General features: G+C 39.0%; 3 protein-coding genes across 4 annotated transcripts; 2 read left to right on the top strand and 1 right to left on the bottom strand.

Annotated features, from left to right (window-relative positions):
- Positions 1-168: 168 nt before the first annotated feature.
- On the top strand, positions 169-5430 carry LOC128242835 (uncharacterized). Its single transcript, XM_052960193.1, has 3 exons — positions 169-246; positions 637-1531; positions 4289-5430. Exons 2-3 carry the CDS (start codon positions 637-639, stop codon positions 5113-5115), a joined length of 1722 nt encoding a protein of 573 aa, XP_052816153.1. The 5' UTR covers positions 169-246; the 3' UTR covers positions 5116-5430.
- Positions 5431-5869: 439 nt separating this feature from the next.
- On the bottom strand, positions 5870-16350 carry LOC128242841 (L-fucose kinase-like). Of its 2 annotated transcripts, XR_008262723.1 has the most exons (10): positions 16271-16350; positions 14693-14786; positions 14299-14450; positions 13889-13939; positions 13243-13368; positions 11917-11989; positions 11332-11426; positions 9555-9677; positions 6874-6947; positions 6167-6224 (listed from the first exon to the last, which is right to left on the bottom strand). XR_008262723.1 is itself a non-coding variant. In XM_052960201.1 (9 exons), the coding sequence occupies exons 2-9, from the start codon at positions 14766-14768 to the stop codon at positions 6068-6070; spliced, it is 804 nt and encodes a 267-aa protein (XP_052816161.1). In that variant the 5' UTR covers positions 14769-14786; positions 16271-16350; the 3' UTR covers positions 5870-6067. The 2 variants fall into 2 exon arrangements, 1 of the variants encoding a protein (XP_052816161.1); XM_052960201.1 differs by lacking the exon at positions 9555-9677 and having other exon boundaries at positions 5870-6224.
- A 95-nt stretch (positions 16351-16445) lies between these two features.
- On the top strand, positions 16446-21556 carry LOC128242834 (E3 ubiquitin-protein ligase TRIM71-like). The gene is made up of 3 exons (XM_052960192.1): positions 16446-16537; positions 16963-17842; positions 19698-21556. The coding sequence occupies exons 2-3, from the start codon at positions 16963-16965 to the stop codon at positions 20543-20545; spliced, it is 1728 nt and encodes a 575-aa protein (XP_052816152.1). The 5' UTR covers positions 16446-16537; the 3' UTR covers positions 20546-21556.

Here is a 21556-nt window from a genome sequence, read left to right as displayed (position 1 = left end):
CTTTTTAAATATTTTATTTCCAAATTAAACAACATCTACTAACTACTATCGTTGTTAGTTAGAGTTTCGAAAAAGGCGGACCGTGATAGTCAGCGAATAACATAACACTAATTTGGTTACACATCACCATTATAAAGTATAAGTTTAACACAGTGATGTCCCCTGAAACCATTTTGTAACCCATACCAGGTAGAAAAATTAAATAACTTCCGGGTTAGCAAGTTTTGTCGAGCAATTAAAATCAAGGTAAACATTTTTGAATAACTTTTATTATCAGTATATTTATTGAGCTACTGACATTCCTGTTATAATAGCAAACACAATTGAAACATAACCTGCTATTTACATGTAAAGTGAGAACATAGAAATTAAATTACTTTCGGTTTTAAAATGTTAAAATAGGTAAACATTTGACTGTTATTGCAATAAAAGTCATTTTCTTTCTTAAACAGCCGTGTTATTGATATGTATTTGGCGGTTATTATGTCAGCTGTGTTTAAAGCTACGTCAGATAGTGACGAGGTGGGGCTCCATTCCCACTCTATGCAGTTTTGTGTTTACGTTTATCTGTATCAATACAGCTAGAAAACTCCGGGTATGTAATAATTTCGTCCTTTTTTTAATTTGTCTTCATAGATGGAAGTATCCGGAAAGAGACGTGACCCTGACATTGACAAGGGCTCCGATGACACAACTGTCTACTGTCAGCCGTGTGAAGAGGAAGGCAAATGCGTTGTAGCCCAGAACTTCTGTCAGACCTGCGAGGAGTACATGTGTGATCCATGCAGCAAGGCCCATAAGAGATTTAAGGTGACCAGGAACCACATCATGTTGTCTAAAGATAAGATGCCGTCTTTCTACCCGTCCACCAAGCAGTCTGACATCGGTGTAACTGAATATTGTAGAACACATCCGAAGGAGGTGATCAAGTTTTATTGTCCGACCCACAGCGACCTTGGTTGTGGTGACTGTATAGTCATTGGCCATCGCACGTGCAAAGTCGACTACATTGCTGATGTGTCTAAAGATTTCACCAATGGAAGTGAATTCAGGGAGTTTGAACCATCTATTAAACGAGCAGAAGATCTGCTATCTGGGTGCATAAGTAAAGTTAAGGAGCTTTTTGACGAGGTCGAACACCAGTCTAAGGATGAGATCGACAGGCTGAGAAGGTTCCGGACAGAAATCAATACCTACCTGGACCGACGCGAGAAGGAGTTGCTCGGCAACATCCAGAAAATGAAGACCGAGGATGAAAGCGTGCTGACTGAACTCAAGACTGATTGTGAGTTGGCAAAAAGCGGACTTGTGGCCACTAGGACAGAACTGACTTCCGGGGACGTCTCGGATAATCAGCGATACGTGACGGCAAGGAGGGTCCAGAAGGAGCTACGAGAGATTCATGACAAGATGGAGAAGATGGCTGGTAGGATGAAGGCCCGGAAGTATCGATTTGTTAAAGACCCGAACACGGAGGGGCTGCTGGGATCGAAAATGGGCCTTGGATCACTGGACGTGGCGGAAGAGTTTGGTAGATATAGTATTGTTAATTACATGTATCACTTTATCCTAAAATAGTTTGCCTTGTGATTATTTAAGTAAAACTCTACGTAATATCCCAATAAGTTGGCCTTAGCGTAGTATATTGTGTTCTTGTTCAGAATGGGCATACAGGGTTATTGCTAAAATTAATATACAATACAGTTTTATCTTTGGTTATTTTTTTTTTAATAAAAGCTTCCTTATCTTCAATAAGTTTGTGCTGGTCAATTTGGTAAACCAGTCTAGTTTCAAATACACTGTAAATTAAACAAAAGAGGGCATCCGAGCGAACGTCAACGCTCGTCTGTTTTTCCCCATTCGGTATAACTCGGCATTTATAACAGTTATTGACCTTGCTTAATCGGTGCTTATTGTCTGTAGCAACATTGAGTACTAAGTGTCAGTTCGAAATACTATGTTATAGGCAATTTTCACTGTGTTTTTATTTTAGTGCTGCATTTATATATCCAAATTTGTCCATGGAGTAAGTTTTTGACGCGTTTTTATGGCTAATGAAAAAATCAATATCTTGTTGAGTTTTTACTGTCCTTACCAAAACAAAAATACCACAGGGACGAATTAATACTTGCATTATATATGACAAGGGCAAATTTGTCCAACCTTCAGACATGGGTTTTTGCGTTTCTATGCAGATATAATTTGAACCTGCGCTAAATCGTGTCAAAGTTGACCCCGAGGTAAATCTCGTCATAAAACGTTGTTTAAAATAGCATATTATGCCTAAAGACTCTTGATCGATTTAACAGAAAATGTGTTGAACAAATTTAACAGCAAATATTGTTTAAAGATGGTATTTAAAAGAATACTTGTTGTTATACTGTTAAAGATCAGCACTCATTTATCTTTATAATCAACATGCACCTACATACTTAAACATTTGATCGATTTAACAGAGAATGTGTTGACCACTAAATATCATAAGAATCATTACAGTTTCTTTACCATATTTGATCATAAAATGTGTAATTTTGTTGATAAAAACTAACTTGGCGTTCACAATATATGCCATACGTGTGAGTGTGTGCGGGTGCAGGTGAGAGTGTGTGCAGGTGAGGGCGAGAGTGTGTGCGGGTGCAGGTGAGAGTGTGTGCAGGTGAGGGCGAGAGTGTGTGCGGGTGCAGGTGAGAGTGTGTGCTGGTGAGGGCGAGAGTGTGTGCGCGTGCAGGTGAGAGTGTAAGCGGGTACGGGTGAGAACGTGCGCTGTTGAGGGTGAGAGTGTGTGCTGGTGAGGGTGAGAGTGTGTGTAGATGAGGATGAGAGTGTGTGCAGGTGAGGGTGAGAGAGTGTGCGGGTGCGGGTGGGAGTGTCTGCGGGTGCAGTTGAGAGTGTATGCGGGTACGGGTGAGAGTGTGTGTTGGTGAGTGTGAGAGTGTGTGCGGATGACGGTGTGTGCGGGTGAAGGTTAGAGTGTGTGCAGGTGAGGTATGTGCGGGTTAGGGTGAGAGTGTGTGCAGATAAGGGTGAGAGTGTGTGCAGGTTAGGGTGGGAGCGTGTGCGGATGAAGGTGAGAGTGTGTGCGGATGAGAGTGTGTGCGGGCGAGGGTTAGAGTGTGTGCGGGTGAGGGTGAGAGTGTGTGCGGAAGAGGGTAGGAGTGTGTGCAGGTGAGGGTGAGAGTGTGTGCACGTGAGGGTGAGAGTGTGTGCAGGTGAGGGTGAGAGTTTGTGTAGGTTATCGTGGGAGTGTGTGCGGATGAGGGTGGGAGCGTGTGCAGGTGAGGATGGGAGTGTATGCGGATAAGGGTGAGAGGTTGTGCAGGTGAGAGTGTGTGCAGGTGAGGGTGAGAGTTTGTGCGACTGAGAGTGTGTGCAGGTGAGGGTGAAAGTGTTTGCAGGTGAGGTCGAGAGTGTGTGCAGGTGAGGGCGAAAGTGTGAACCGGTGAGGGTGTGTGCGAGTGAGTATGTGCGTGTATGTGTGTGCGCGCGCTTGTGTGAGTGTGGGGGGTCAAGGGTGAGAGTGTGTTCATGTGAGAGTGTGTGCGGGTGAGTGTGTGCGGGTGTGGGTGAGACTGTGTGCGGGTGCGGGTGAGGGCAGGTGAGAGTGTGTGCGGGTGAGGTCGAGAGTGTGTGCGGGTGTGGTAGACAGTGTGCGGGTGCGGTTAAGAGTGATAGCGTGTGCTGGTGCGACTGTGCATGGGTGCGAGTGAGAGTGTGTGCGGGTGAGAGTGTGCGGGAGCGGTAAGAGTTTGTGCAGGTGCGAGATTGTGCAGGTGCGAGCGTCAATGCCTTTATGAAGTGATTTTGCAATTATGCTTATTAGACAGTAAATATGATGTTTTCGTTAGCTTTATAAATATGTGTAAGAGGAAAACTGTACTCGGTTAATATCATGTTTCGCTGACACAATGGCATTTATAGTGAAGGGAACATTGACATGTTTTTAACACAATTATTTAATTATAATAACTTCTTTGTCCTCTTCAATGGAAAAAATAATACTCAATACATGTGCTTTTGATAAGAAATTAGTATTGCTTTATATTTTAATTCTCAGTATGCAAACGTCAATTGATGAAGCGAACATGTTTCTATGTCGAAACCCTCATCATAACATGTATTTATAATTATTTTTTTAATTATTAATTGCTGTTTATTCTGTGATGTCTGTCGTATTAGTTTATTTTAAACAAACTTGCTATTGAGGTTGTGACTTTGTACACGTGTGTACACTTACATTTATAAGATCAGAGTGACAAAAAATAAACATGTAGTCCTTTATCATTTTCAGTTCCAGTTCCTGACCTCTCCACTGTGACATGGAAGAAGGAGGCGGATATCAACGTTAGAATGACTCAGGACAAGGAAACCTGCTGGATCACGAGCTCAGCCCTGATCTCGCCTGGTCTCTTCCTTATCGCTGACTTCTGGAATGACTGTGTCAAACTGGTAGACGTTAGCAACCGCACCGTCACGGCCCGCCTACAACTGCCAGGCAGGCCCTGGGACGTGTGTGTGCTCGCTGATGACCAGGCCGCCGTCACTTTCACAAATAATTCCATGATTCAGCTGTTGTCAAAAAAAGGAGGACAGTTGTCGCGTGGAAAGGAAATAAAGGTATCACTTGAGTGTCGTGGTATTACGTCTTATGACAACAGATTGTACGTTTTGTACGCATTCAACCCGCGTATTGAAGTGATGACATTGGATGGTCACATCATAAGTACATTCCAAACAGATGATGGAAGACAACTTTTCCAAGCACCATATTACCTGACTGTGTCAGCTTCTACCCAACCGACCCTATACGTGTCTGACTACTCTGGCGACACCGTCCTCCAGCTGAACCTGGATGGGAAGGTCCTGCGGGAGTACCGAGACAAGCAGCTCAACATTCTCAGGTCCATGGTGGAGGTAGGGCCTAGTCAGATGCTCGTGTGTGGTCAGAACAGCAACAACGTGATGTTGCTGACGGAGAGGGATGGCAAGATGGTGAAAATACTGGGAGAGAAGGACGGAGTGACCAATCCCTTCTCCGTGTCCTTCTGTCCTCACACACGTGTCATAGTTGTCGGGATGTACGATAATGACTCACTGAAGGTCTTTAATGCAAATTGACAGCTTTTCTGCATCACTCGTGATTTGGATTTTCTCTGACATGAATTACCATGTACTCAATAATGTTTGAGCAAGTGAAAAGTAGATGCAATCATATTTATTTTTAAACAAAGGCTTATTTATTCGTTGTAAACGAGTTTTATCAAACTAAAAAAACACTGCTTTATAATTTTTTTTTGATATTATACAGTGTTTTACTTTGTTTGTTTTTTTCAAACAGGCAACACAATCAGTTCCGTGGACTTTTGAGTTCATGGTTCAAATTTAGTGGTTTAGTTTATTGTTTATTTTACAACGATTATGAAGTTACTGTCTTTGTAAGACTGAGTAAGTAAATAACACGTCGTGTCAGGTTCGATCCTTTTACTCAACTATCATAATTATATACAAAAAACAACGGAAGTGACGTCGACGTTAAGTCATAACGCCGCAACGTCACATTACGTAAGTTCGCGCGTAATACTATACAAATACAATTCATGACAGTTACTAAGACATTATATCAATCACTCTCACTGTCACACTTTTACGTGAGAGTGTGGTCTTGTGTTGTGGGGGAAACCTGGGTATTGGGAGAAAATTAGATTTTCCGGCTTTGTGACCACAAACCAAACACACACATACGGCAGGCCAAGAATCGAACCCGTGTCGAGTAAGTGACAAGCGAGTGCGCTGACCACTGCGCTTACCGGACACCCATTTATGTGGTTTAAAGTGGGATTCAACTGTAATCATAACTTTACATAACACCATATGAAAGACATTGCTTTATTTAAAATGGAGTAAACATATGAATGGAAATTAGTGCCATCAACCGAGACTAGGATAAACAGAAGCTACATTCATACTGTCCTGATCACCTTCATTTCTGTCAACTTTAAAACTATCATTGTCAATAGAGACACCATTGCTAGAATCAGAAAGAGCCTTTATCTTTTTTAAGTCTTTATGACTATACGTGAATATCACGTGATCGGAAGTGACGACTCCAAGCATCAGCAACATCATCATTTGGGCTGGTTACGTCAGGTTTTCTTCCGTCTTCTTTTCTAAGCAAAGTTAGACCAAAAATGGCAGCTGCCTGCTCTGAAAGCTGTTTAGATTTCTCCCTGTAACAAGAAATGTTTGTTGTAAAAAACGAAAAGGACAGAAGCAATTCTACAATGGAAAACACTCCGCGTTCGAGGCCAAACTGCACTTAATACTTCCTGAAAAGAACAATAGTCAGCGTTCAAGGCTGAACTGGACTAAATAATTACTTTAATAAACAATATTTGGCTTCCTAGGTTAAATTCGACTAAATTATTATTATCCAAGGTAAATTCAACTGAATTATTACTGCAATTAACAACATGCAGCAGACAAGGCCAAATTGGATAAGTTATTATTAATTCTTTAATGAACCTTACACAGCTTTAAAGGCCAAACTGGACTTAGTTATTCTTAATATTTTAATAAAACTTACGCGGCCTTCACGACCAAACTTGGGCAAAGTTTTACTTGAATGAACAACTGGACACGTTCAATGCCAAACTAGATTAAATTATTGCTTGAATGAACATCATGCATCATTAAAGGCCATGAGGACTCTAAGTCTTCTAATTGTTTCAACGAATTTGATTTTCGCTGCTATATTTACATACAATTTTTTATATTCTCATAAAGCTCAAACCAAATTCATTTGTACAATGAATACACATATTTACAAGTTTATATGTCACAATATTAATATTTCTGTTCAATCAAGCACTGCCTTACCAGAAACTGGCTGTGTATTTAGCTCCATCAAGCTCCATGACAGATTTGTTACACCGATCTTCAGATCTTTCGGCCTGAAATGAAGAATGTGAGTTTTATGTTTAGCAAGATAAATCCTAAATAACTTCTTTTACCAACATTTCCTATGCAATTTGGATGCAATTTGGAGGAATAATATGTATTTATTGACGAGTCTTTTCCCATTGGAACACTGTCAAATCTTGCTAAATATTTCAATTTAGACAAAAATAAGTACCAAGAATTTCCCTTACACAATAATACGCAATTATTGGCTCTAGGAATACATTGAAAAAAGATATTTCTTTTGCACTATAAAAGTAAATTTCCACTTAGACTTTTAACACTAATATAATTAACTTTTTAAGCTAGGAATTATATACACATACAACAAGGACATACATACACTTACAGCTTGGACCTATTTACTGTTACACTAATACCCTTACAGCTAGGACATATATACACTTACAGCTTGGACTTATTTACACTTACACTAATACACTTACAGCTAGGACGTATATACACATACAACATGGACATACATACACTTACAGCTTGGAATTATTTACACTGACACATATACACTTACAGCTAGGACGTATGTACACATACAACAAGGACATACATACACTTACAGCTAGGACTTATTTACACTGACACATATACACTTACAGCTCAGACTTATATACACTTACAGCAAGGAGCTTTATAAACTTACAACACAGTCCATTTAACACTTATAACAAGACCTACATACAATTACTGTAATGAGCTACATACAATTCCAGCGAGGATCTACATACAATTACAGTAATGACCTACATACAGTAACAGTAAGGACCCACAGACAGCTACAGTAAAGACCTACATTCAATTACAGTAAGGTCCCACATACAGTTACAGTAAAGACCTACATACAATTAGATTAAAGACCTTAGTATGGTTCTACATTCAATTACAGTTAGGACCTACAAACACCACCAACAAGGACCTACAAACACCACCAACAAGGACCTACATACACCAACGAAAAATACCTACATAGACCACGACAAGGACCTTTTAACTAATAAGGACCTAATTTATCAACAACAAGGACCTTTAAACACTAACACGGACCAACATAAATATGGCTGATTGTGTACACGAGGTACTCTAAATGTTCGACAAAAGTAAATGAAAAGTACTGTATCATAATATACGGCCTTGTCTTTTTATGCCCCCGAAGGTGGGCATATTAAAATCGCACCGTCCGTCCGTCCTTCCGTCCGTCCGTATGTCCGGCTCAATAACTCGTGTCCGGGCTGTAACTTTCCCTTCTATGGACAGATTTTAAAATAACTTGCCACATGTGTTCCACATACCAAGACGACGTGTCGCGTGCAAGACCCGTGCCCCTACCTCAAAGGTCAAGGTCACACTTAGTCTTTATTCACAATGGAGTGCTGCATATAGGACATAGAGTATAGGTTGTCGTGTCCGGGCTGTAACTTTCCCTTGTATGGACAGATTTTAAAATAACTTGCCACATGTGTTCCACATACCAAGACGACGTGTCGCGTGCAAGACCCGTGCCCCTACCTCAAAGGTCAAGGTCACACTTAGTCTTAATTCATAATGGAGTGCTGCATATAGGACATAGAGTATAGGTTGTCGTGTCCGGGCTGTAACTTTCCCATGTATGGACAGATTTTAAAATAACTTGCCACATGTGTTCCACATACCAAAACAACGTGTCGCGTGAACGACCCGTGTCCCTACCTCTAAGGTAAAGGTCACACTTAGTGTTTATTCACAATGGAGTGCTGCATATAAGGACATAGAGTATAGGTTGTCGTGTCCGGGCTGTAACTTTCCCTTCTATGGACAGATTTTAAAATAACTTGCCACATGTGTTCCACATACCAAGACGACGTGTCGCGTGCAAGACCCGTGCCCCTACCTCAAAGGTCAAGGTCACACTTAGTCTTTATTCACAATGGAGTGCTGCATATAGGACATAGAGTATAGGTTGTCGTGTCCGGGCTGTAACTTTCCCTTGTATGGACAGATTATAAAATAACTTGCCACATGTGTTCCACATACCAAGACGACGTGTCGCGTGCAAGACCCGTGCCCCTACCTCAAAGGTCAAGGTCACACTTAGTCTTTATTCATAATGGAGTGCTGCATATAGGACATAGAGTATAGGTTGTCGTGTCCGGGCTGTAACTTTCCCATGTATGGACAGATTTTAAAATAACTTGCCACATGTGTTCCACATACCAAGATGACGTGTCGCGTGCAAGACCCGTGTCCCTACCTCTAAGGTCAAGGTCACACTTAGATATTTATTCACAACAGAGTGCTGCATATAAGGACATAGAGTATAAGTTGTCGTGTCCGGGCTGTAACTTTCCCTTCTATGGACAGATTTTAAAATAACTTGCCACATGTGTTCCACATACCAAGACGACGTGTAGCATGACAGACCCGTGTCCCTATCTCAAAGGTCAAGGTCACACTTGGGTGTTTATTCACAATGGAATGCTGCATATATAAGGACATAACAGTGCCGGTTGTCAACTATGGACGGTATTTTTTATGTTTAGAGGCACTTTAAAATAACTTGCCATATGTATTTGACATGTAAAGGCAAGATCAACTTTTCATGTACTGACCTTGTTCATAGGTCAATGTCACAATCGGGGGCATTCGTCACATACTGTGACAGCTCTTGTGCACGTTTGACTGTCCAAATGTACACCATTTGTTTTGGTCTTATACCTGTGAGGTAGTCCTTCCTGTAACGTAAAATATTATTATTGCATGCAGAAAATGGTCAATATAGTGAAAAAACAAAAGAACTGCAAACAAATGCCAATGCTCGTCTTAATTTCTCTATTTACCAAGGGGCATAACTCAACAGCTAATTCAGCAATAATAATAGGACTACTACACATGATTGATTATTTGTATTGTCGTTGTGAATATGTGTACTTAGTGTTTCATTGATATCTTTAATGGATTTGTGCAGCAACAGCCATAGCAACGAAGACACTAAGGTTAAAAAATATTAAAACATACAAGCTAACTATAATTCCATGTTATCAAATGTGTTGTCTGTCGATAGCGCCGAAATCAAGAGGGGCCATGTACTTTACATGACAAAAGCACAAATAATGTATACATAATCTTGAAAAAGTCATTCAAAATGTATTGATTAGAAATAAAAGTTAACGCTGACAGCAACCCCAATATGTCAGCCATACTTCGCAGGTGACACAAAAATGTTGTTTTCAATATAAATCATAACGTTATACATTAATTGACTAAGGATAAGAAAAGAAAGCTATTTATTTATTCATAATATTGTTCTTACTACAACAAAAGCCCATTTAGTTTAAATACTGTGCATGTGTATCTGAACAATAAGATCCCTCACTATTGAGTCGTTAGGTCTTGGCCTTTAGTCAAAATAAATTATATAAATATGGTTGTCGATTAATAACTTTAAGACATAAGAAAACAAAGATTAGAATGATACTTTTAAGGACAGAGAAAAAAATAATTTCCAATTAAAAAAATCACAAAAAGTGGAATAAATGGCACTGAATAATAAACATTGAACATGGTATAATAGTTGAAAAGGGTGCAGTGTTTTTTCAGTCAAATAAGGGAGAACAACTCAACAATTATTATTGTCAATTAAGGGCCTTGATACTCATGTGCATACTGTCATTCAGGTGATATGGATTTTGGCAAAGGTATGTTTTTTGTACGAGGTCATCTACACTGACGCCAACAACAGTGACATCATGGCTATCACAAATGCACAATAAAAAGGAGTAAATGCTATATACAAGTTGAGATGTTTATGTCAGTGCACTGTTTACATTTTTTCCCATAAATATTAAGAAAAAACAACTACAACATATAAATATTGCACAAAATGCTTCCATAAAAAATTCAAGGGTCATTACTCCAGAGTGAATAGATCGATAAAAGGGTTGATTAAATCTAGTCAACACAGTAAATATGGCTTAATTTTATGAAAAAAACACAATCAATATATTGTGAAAATATTTTATTGTTACAAGAGAGTTTTTAAAAACTTGTACGACGCACAATTAACAGCCTAACTAATTAGAGCTATCACAGTCATGATGAATAACCCCGATGTGACGACTGGACACATAAATGGTGAAATGTCGATTTCTATTAACAGGTGGAATGTCACAGAAATGACAGGTGTCCAATAGCCAATGCTGTTCAACTTTCCTATCAGGTTTATTGAGCGTAAACAATATGTCTGGTGCTACGTGTGACACATGATTGTTCAGATTATCTTTAATAAGTTTAGGGCCAATTCATGCCTGGCATGTATGCATTACTTATGTTAGACAGAGTGAAACGTGACGGAAATGGCAATATGGTCAGATAATGCCAACATCGTACCTGACTATCCAGCTTGTAGACACCGTGTTGACGACAGTACGTCAGAGATGATGGGACAGTTATTGCACACACATCGCATTTTTCCCAAAGCACAGCTGCAACACAGATGCAAAAAAACTCGTAATTTGGAACTTAAACAAGAGCGCCGCAGAGTGAACACCAATACTCATCTGTTATGAACACCAATACTCATCTGTTATTTTACTGTCGAAAAAGGGACATAACTCAACAATGATGAATACCAGAGTTATGGGAATTTCTATACATGTGTGTTTTATCTCTGGTAACAGTGTACTAAGTTTCATTTGAATCTCTTCAAATGTTTTTGAGTTTATTTCCAATCTTAAAGATTTTGCCCAACAAAGACAAAGAAAACCATGACAGCACCAACGCCATAGCTAAACCTCAACCTTTTTTTAGAGTTTGTTATGTTTTTGTTTATTTATTTTTTTGTCATTTTTTTACTTAAAATTGCCTTTCATTCATGAAGTTTGTAATCTAGTAATTACTTATTTTATTGTACAATGTATATAATCTGACAAAGAAAAACGCAGTTGAAATTACAAATGTAGTTCCAAAAATTACCTTCATTATTAGGCAGGGACAGGATCATATCAAGGCTGCTGACCCAAACACCAGCTCCTGAGTGAACCCCAATCTGAAATGTAGCATAGATACGAAGATGAACAATGTAAGGCAGGGACAGGGTCAGATCAAGACTGCTGACACAAACACCAGCTCCTGAGTGAACCCCAATCTGAAATGTAGCACAGATACGAAGATGAACAAAGTAAGGCAGGGACAGGGCCAGATCAAGACTGCTGACCCAAACACCAGCTCTTGAGTGAACCCCAATCTGAAATGTAGCACAGATACGAAGATGAAGAATGTAAGGCAGGGACAGGATCAGATCAAGGCTGCTGACCCAAACCCCAGCTCCTGAGTGAACCCCAATCTGAAATGTAGCATAGATACGAAGATGAACATTGTAAGGCAGAGACAGGATCAGATCAAGGCTGCTGACCCAAACACCAGCTCCTGAGTGATCACAATCTGAAATGTAGCACAGATACGAAGATGAACAGTGTAAGGCAGAGACAGGATCATATCAAGACTGCTGACCCAAACACCAGCTCCAGAGTGATCACAATCTGAAATGTAGCACAGATACGAAGATGAACAGTGTAAGGCAGGGACAGGATCAGATCAAGGCTGCTGACCCAAACACCAGCTCCTGAGTAAACCCCATTCTGAAATGTAGCACGGATACGAAGATGAACAGTGTAAGGCAGGGACAGGATCAGATCAAGGGTGCTGACCCAAACACCAGCTCATGAGTGAACCCCAATCTGAAATGTAGCACAGATACGAAGATGAACAATGTAAGGCAGGGACAGGATCAGATCAAAGCTGCTAACCCAAAGAGAGGCTTCAATGAGTCCAGAGTAAACCCCAATATGAAATGTAAAACAAAAAGAGAGATTTACATTGTTTAATTCATTTAGTTTTGATTTGTAAAGCTGATACTTACTTCTTTTAGCTTGATTGTGACAACAATTTTAAGTATATCAAATCACTCTCTAGTCCCTTTCCACGTCGGTTATATTTCAGTTAAAAAACAAAACACAAAATTCAGAGTTATGGGCCTTGCTATGCACCACATTCCTGTCTCTGGCTACATGTGTACCAAGTCTCATTTGAATACATTTCGAATGTTTATTTTCGTTATAAGATTGTTCATGTATTGGTATGATGATGACGTACAACTTATGACACCAAGGCTATCATAATACCCAAACTTATTTTCGTTGAAATATGGAGGAGCTAATAATGACCTAGGCATATATTTTGCATACCATTTTTGACTTGAAACCTGAGTTTTCTGTAACAATCTTTAAACATCATCAGTACCTTTTCAGTAATCAGCTTGACTATAAGATCAACCATGCTGACAATCCCTTCATGGTCCAACCCACACATCTTGACTGGTAAACCAGTGAATGGTCGGCCACAGCTGTCATAGGCATAGCCCCGCCCCTGTGTGTTACAAGTAACAGGAACAAATTGACATAAATCATAATAGGTGTGTACTGACCTCACAAGAGTACATGTTCATAACAGGACTATCATGGAGATGGTGCTAACACAGAACTTTTGACTTATGCATTACGGTAACAGAATCTTAATACAAACTTGCACAGTTAAACGATGCATAAAACACCATTTTTTCTGCCTAATAAAAACTATTACACCTTTTTCCTGTATGTATACACTCCTACTTTTTAAGCTATAAACAATAGATCAAGGAATAAGATATGGATAGAGACATCGGCATATAATTCATTTGATTATTAAAGCAAGGTTCATGGTTTACATTCATTTACAAGTAGGTGTTGGGTAAGGATAGGTAATATGCCATTATGATAACTATCATAATTACATATACTATAAACACATAAATAGATTAAATCACAATTCCACTAAAACATGCAAAACATGCAGACTGTGGGTAGCTGTATACATGATGCTTGTAGCATTTGAATGCTATAAAACTTACATTGTGTAAGATAAGAATGCGAGCATCTTTCAAAATATCTGTGGTCAAAACCTGAAATGACAATAGTATTTATTATAAGTATAAATTGATTACATGGATTCTACCTTAAACTCCTTTTAACATAACTTCTATGTTTACACATATAACTGCAATGGTTAAAGGTAATATTCATAATATTAAACCTACATTTCCAGCCAATTGCCCTAATGGCCTTCAATAAGTAACACGCTTAATCATTAAGAAACATGATGTCATAATTTTACCTGCGAAAAACTGGTTGTTATCTCAGTCAGTGTGAACATATCTTATAAAATCTTAATGACTAATAAGCGCTTGCTCCTTGCGCTCACTCTGAACTTTTTAATCAAAACTATAAAAACATTTATGACTGAAGCGCTGTAATTACATACAGTGAATCCCCTCTGGGCACTGATGTACTCTGCCACAGTCAGCAGGGCATTGATTGTGGCCCCTCCGCTGCCGACATCTTGTTTTGGGTCCTCAACAGTCAATAAGAACACATCCTTGTCAATGTAACCCTTAATCTGTCTAAACTCTAACTCTGAAGAAGTGATACATGTTCATGTAAATTATAATTCCCGCAAAAACCGGCAACGCTAATTAAGAAATTAATTTGAAGTGAGTTATACAGTCATATAATTTGAAACCAAGGTCCATACATGTCTTTATGAATATAGGCTATGACACTTTCAGTGGTCATTGTATGTTTCAGCCAAAAACATTATTCTGCATATTTAAAACCTAGCTAAATAGAAGTTGACCAAGCCGATCCCCAGTGTATACCTCTCTGCAAAATAAGTGACCATTCCTTCCTTGGACATGTGATAACAACAGCTGTCCACTTCACTTTTGATGTCATTTCTCCGTTCTTTCAATTCTGCAAGAATAGAACAAGTCTTAGAGATGTACATCTAACACTCTAGAATGGCTTTAACTCACAGCCTCTACAAAATGGTATTGTGCTTTTTAGATTTTAACATTTACTGCCCCTATTTCGAAGAAAACGCCTCTACCATATTTTCTAGCCTCCACAAATATTTTTTTAGTAGATATGTTGCTTAAAATGACATAACAATGTCATTCTTTGTCTCTGGTGATTTCAGGTACTTCATAAAAGTATAACTGCCTCAATAGCTCAGTGGAACAGCATTGGTTTCAGGTGTTGCAGGTATATTATAGGGTTCAATCCCTGACTGAATGTGGCAGATCAGTGGTAACTCACCTGACTGTCAATCCAGGGGTTACAGGTTCAATTCCCTGCCGCACCACTAAAAATACTTATCGCCTGTGTGGAGGGAAATTACATTGAAGACCTGTGTGACAGTGAGCACTATACACTGATACATGTAAAAGCACAAGGGTAGCTATTCTGTTGTGAGTACTTTGCTCCACTTATATGACTAACAATCTTATCTGAGCACTCACAAAATAGGCATTGCCGGAGTGGGAGTTTAAATAAACTTACACACCTGAAAAACCAACTGCATCAAATCAAATAACATGAACAATTTTTGCCAATAGCTCCCTTTTGCTTGGCAATAGAGGGATGTATTGGGAAATTCGGACCAGTTAATTTTATAATCATGCAAAGTGATCTTAGATCTCCTTCCATTATTTATTATATATGTCCCTTTCCTCTATAAAAATGAACTTCAATTTCAACAGACTGGTTTGCAACACAGTTACTTGGTATTTGGACTGCATTTTTGGCCATTCGAGCTACACCTTATTCGAGCAATTGGCCCCTAGGGTGATCTCTAGGACTGAGAATCATCGTATATGTCGTATGAAATTTTAAAATATTTAATATGTAAAAATAAACGACCAAAAGTGGATTATTTGTTTATTATGTGTATCATAGAGTACTAAAACACATTTTTTTATGATTCTCAGTCCAAGAGATCACCCTAGGGACTAAATCGCTCGAATCAGGTAGCTCGACTGGCCAAAAATGCTGTCCAAATACCAAGTAACTGTGGTTTGCAAAGTCGATCAATAAGTAGAACAAAAGAAATAAAATTGTATGCCTTGTAGCAAAAAGGGACAAATAGCAGTGATGAATTGCTGTAAATGTCACATTCACTAACTCACACACTAGTAGTCAGTGATCACGGTCACAGTTACTTGGTATCATAAGAGTATTTGAACACGTTTTTTATGATTCTCAGTCCAAGAGATCACCCTAGGGACCAATCGCTCGAATGGCCAAAAATGCTGTCCAAATACCAAGACCAAGTATTTGTGATCACGGTCTTGCAAAACTTGTAAAAATATGATTTTTAGCGAGAATTTATTTTGATGCAGAGGTTTGGAAAACGGATTTTATTCAGAGCGTTGGAAAAAAAACTTCGAGCAGTTTACCTTCAGCAGTGCTCAGCAGTTTTTTAAACAAATTAAAGAACTTCCAAAATAGGTCATGTTATCTGAATCATGAAAGTATTGAGAGTAACCTCCCTTATCAAAAGGTATTTTTAGACTTCGGGTTTTCCGGAATTTGGTTACACATCACCATTATAAAGTATCAGTTCAAAACAGTGAAGTCCGCTGAAACCATTTTGTAACGCATACCAGGTAGAAAAATTAAATAACTTTCGGGTTAGCAAGTTTTGACGATCAATTAAAATCGAGGTAAACATTTGTGTATAACTTTTATTATTAGTATATTTATTGAGCTACTGACATTCCTGTTATAATAGCAAACACATTTGAAACATAACCTGCAATTTGCATGTAAAATGAGAATTTATAAATTAAATTACTTTCGTTTTTAAAATGTTAAAATAGGTAAACATTTGACTGTTTTTGCAATAAAGGTCCCTTTCTAACTTAAACAACCGTGTTAATGTCTATTGATATGTATTCAGCGATTATTATGTCAGTATTGAGCTGTGTTTAAAGCTACGTCAGATAGTGTCCGCTTGCAGATCATACCGAGCGAGGTGGGGCTCCATTCCCACCATATGCAGTTTTGTGTTTACGCTTATCTGTATCAATACAGCTAGAAAACTCCGAGTATGTAATAATTTCGTCCTTTATTTAATTTGTCTTCATAGATGGAAGTATCCGGAGAGAGACGTGACCCTGACCTTGACAAGGGCTCCGCAGACGCTACTGTCTACTGTCAGCCGTGTGAAGAGGAAGGCAAATGCACTGTAGCCCAGAACTTCTGTCAGACCTGCGAGGAGTACATGTGTGATCCATGCAGCAAGGCCCATAAGAGATTTAAGGTGACCAGGAATCACGTCATGTTGTCTAAAGATAAGATGCCGTCTTTCTACCCGTCCACCAAGCAGTCTGACATCGGCCTAACTGAATATTGTAGAACACATCCGAAGGAGGTGATCAAGTTTTATTGTCCGACCCACAGCGACCTTGGTTGTGGTGACTGTATAGTCATTGGTCATCGCACGTGCAAAGTCGACTACATTGCTGATGTGTCTAAAGATTTCACCAATGGAAGTGAATTCAGGGAGTTGGAACCATCTATTAAACGAGCAGAAGATGGGTGCATAAGTAAAGTAAAGGAGCTTTTTGACGAGGTTGAACACCAGTCTAAGGATGAGATCGACAGGCTGAGAAGGTTCCGGACAGATATCAATACCTACCTGGACCGACGCGAGAAGGAGTTGCTCGGCAACGTCCAGAAAATGAAGACCGAGGATGAAAGCGCGTTGACTGAAATAAAGACTGATTGTGAGTTGGCGAAAAGCGGACTTGTGGCCACTAGGACAGAACTGACTTCCGGGGACGTCTCGGATAATCAGCGATACGTGACGGCAAGGAGGATCCAGAAGGAGCTACGAGAGATTCATGACAAGATGGAGGATGGCAGGATGAAGGCCCGGAAGTATCGATTTGTTAAAGACGCGGACACGGAGGGGCTGCTGGGATCGAAAATGGGCCTTGGATCACTGGACCTTTCGGAAGAGTTTGGTAGATATAGTATTGTTAATTACATGTATCACTTTATCCTAAAATAGTTTGCCTTTCCATTATTTAATAAAATTCTAGGTAATATCCCAATAAGCTGGCCTTAGTGTAGTATATTGTGTTCTTGTTCAGGATGGGCATACAAGGTTATTGCTAAAATTATGCAATACAGTTTTATCTTTGGTTATTTTTTTTTAATAAAAGCTTTCTTATCTTCAATAAGTTTGTGCTGGTCAATAGGGTAAACCAGTCTGGTTTCAAGTACACTGTAAATAAACAAAAGAGGGCATCCGAGCGAACGTCAACGCTCGTCTATTTTTCCCTATCGGTATAACTCGGCAATTATAACAGTTATTGACCTTGCTTAATACGTGCTTATTGTCTGTAGCAACATTGAGTACTAAGTGTCAGTTCGAAATACTATGTTATAGGCAATTTTCACCGTGTTTTCACTGTAGTGCTGCGTTTATATATCCAAATTTGCCCATGGGGTGAGTTTCTGACACGTTTTTATGGCTAATGAGAAAATCAAGATCTTGTGTTATGTTGAGTTTTTACTGTCCTCACCAAAACAGAAATACCACAGGGACGAATTAATACTTGCATTATATATGACAAGGACAAATTTGTCCAACCTTCAGACATGGGTTTTTGCGTTTCTATGCACATACATGTATAATTTGCACCTGAGGTAAATCATATCCAAGTTGACCCCGAGGTAAATCTCGTCATAAAACGTTGTTTAAAATTGCATATTATGCCTAAAGACTCTTGATCGATTGAACAGAAAATGTGTTGAACAAATTTAACAGCAAATATTGTTTAAAGATGGTATTTAAAAGAATACTTGTTGTTATACTGTTAAAGATCAGCACTCATTTACCTTTATAATCAACATGCACCTACATACTTAAACATTTGATCGATTTAACAGAGAATGTGTTGACCACTAAATATCATAAGAATCATTACAACTTCTTTCCCTTATTTGATTATAAAAAGTGTAATTTTGTTGATAAAAACTAACTTATCGTTCACAATATATGCCATAAGTGTGTGTGTGTGTGTGTGTGTGTGCGTGTGCGTGTGCGTGTGCGCGTGCGCGTGTGCGGGTGAGGGTGAGACTGTGTGCGGGTGCGGGTGAGAGCAGGTGAGAGTGTGTGCGGGTGAGGTCGAGAGTGTGTGCGGGTGAGGTCGAGAGTGTGTGCGGGTGAGGTAGACAGTGTGCGGGTGCGGTTAAGAGTGATAGCGTGTGCTGGTGCGACTGTGGGCGGGTGAGAGTGTGCGGGAGCGGGTGAGTTTGTGCGGGTGAGAGTGCGTGCTGGTGAGAGTTTGTGCAGGTGCGAGATTGTGCAGGTGCGAGCGTCAATGCCTTTATGAAGTGAAGTTGTAATTATGCTCATCTGACAGTAAAAACGATGTTTTCGTTAGCCTTATAAATATGTACAAAAGGAAAACTGTACTCGGTTCATATCGTGTTTCGCTGACATAATGGCATTTATAGTGAAGGGAACATTGACATGTTTCTTAACATAATTATTTGATTTGAACAACTTCTTTGTCCCCTTCAATGGAAATTAATACTCAATACATGTACTTTTGATCAGAAATTAATTTATTAATGCTTAATATATTAAATCTGAGTCTGCAAACGTCAATTGTTGAAGCGAACATGTTTCTAAGTCGAAATACTATCATAACATGTATAAATTTATACTTACTGTTTATTCCGTGGTGTCTGTCGTGTTAGATTACCTTAACCATACTGGATATTGAAGTTCTGACTTGAAACAAGTGTGTACACATACATTATAAGATCAAAGCGACGAATATACATGTAGTCCTTTATCATTTGCAGTTCCTGTTCCTGACCTCTCCACTGTGACATGGAAGAAGGAGGCAGATATCAACGTTAGAATGACTCAGGACAAGAAAACCTGCTGGATAAGTAGCTCAGCCCTGATCTCACCTGGTCTCTTCCTTCTCGCTGACTGCAATAATAACTGTGTCAAACTGGTAGACGTTAGCAACCGCATCGTCACGTCCAGCCTGCAGCTGCCAGGCTACTCCTGGGACGTGTGTGTTCTCCATGATGACCAGGCCGCCGTCACTATCACGAATAATTCCATGATTCAGCTGTTGTCAACAAAAGGAGGACAGTTGTCGCGTGGAAAGGAAATTAAAGTATCACAGTGTTGTGGTATTACGTCTTATGACAACAGATTATACGTTTTGTACGCATCAAACCCGCGTATTGAAGTGATGACATTGGATGGTCACATCATAAGTACATTCCAAACAGATGATGGAAGACAACTTTTCCAAGCACCTTATTACCTGACTGTGTCAGCATCAACACCACCGACCCTGTACGTGTCTGACTCTGATGCCAACACCGTTCTCCAGCTGTCCCTGGACGGGAAGGTCCTGCGTGAGTACCGAGACAAGCAGTTCACCTGTCCCAGGTCCGTGGTGAAGGTAGGGCCTGGTCAGATGCTCGTGTGTTGGGTGAACAGCAACAACGTGATGCTGCTGACGGAGACGGATGGAAAGATGGCGGAAATACTGGGAGAGAAGGACGGAGTGACCAATCCCTTCTCCGTGTCCTTCTGTCCTCACACACGTGCCATAGTTGTCGGGATGTTCTGTCATGACTCACTGAAGGTCTTTAATGCAAATAGACAGAATTTTCTTTACCAGTCGTGATTTTGTTTTCTCTGGCATAAATTACTTTGTATTCAATGATGTTTGAGCAAGCGAATAGTAAATGCAGTTATTTTTGTTGTTCAACAAATGCTTATTTGCTCATTGTAAACGAGTTTTATCAAACTGAATGAACATTGCTATATATGCGGAACAAAAAAGGGAAGAATGGTAGTATAGTAAAATGTGTCTCCGAAGTTTTGTAAATAGCCAAAAAATCATAGATGCTTAATGACATATACATGTGCCTTATAAATACTATTAGTATTTTGCAGTTTTATTTTGCAAAAAAACTAGGATAACGAATTAGTGTATATGATGTAATTCTATAAAGCACTGATTCAATCATATTTTTGGGTGACACCGTGTTTATTACTTTTGTTTTTTATGTTCTTTATATAGATCTTTGATTTTACAAAATGATCATTACCTTTATAAATCTAAAACTTCTCTAAACAAAAGTCTTGATGTAGATGTATATTCCTCATGGTTATGCAGTAAAAAATATATGTTTGACTTACTGTAAAACCAATATTTTGGGTGAACTTTCTTATTCAAATATTTTGGGTGAACTTTCTTATTCAAATTTTAGACTTTATATCAGAATTGTTTTAAATATGTTAAACCTGACCTCGCATAAAATACGACTACATTTTACGTTAATGCAATGAATTTTGAAGATTCTATGCTGAATATTTAAAAAGAAAATTTCCAAGTTGAATCCAGCCTCCATTAAAAAAGCTTATATTTCTTAAAAACTGACAAGCATGTCTTTAGACTTTCAGATTATCTTCTTTTAGAAGAATATTATTGACAATGTCTGTAATCTGTCTAAGTTAGGCATAGAATGAAAATAACCGTATATTTCCCTTACAATGGATTCTTGGGTGTTCTCACTTTCACAACAATTTTGTATTATTATTTACTTTTCTTTCTTCTCTATTGTGGAACTAGTTTTCTGTATTAACCTTTAACCAATAAATGTATTTAAAAACTTTAACTCATCTTACTATG

Source organism: Mya arenaria, chromosome 8 (assembly GCF_026914265.1).
Source record: "Mya arenaria isolate MELC-2E11 chromosome 8, ASM2691426v1".
NCBI classification, from domain to species: domain Eukaryota; kingdom Metazoa; phylum Mollusca; class Bivalvia; order Myida; family Myidae; genus Mya; species Mya arenaria.
Note: the sequence above shows the minus strand (reverse complement) of the source record. Positions and strands in the feature narration are given on the sequence as shown.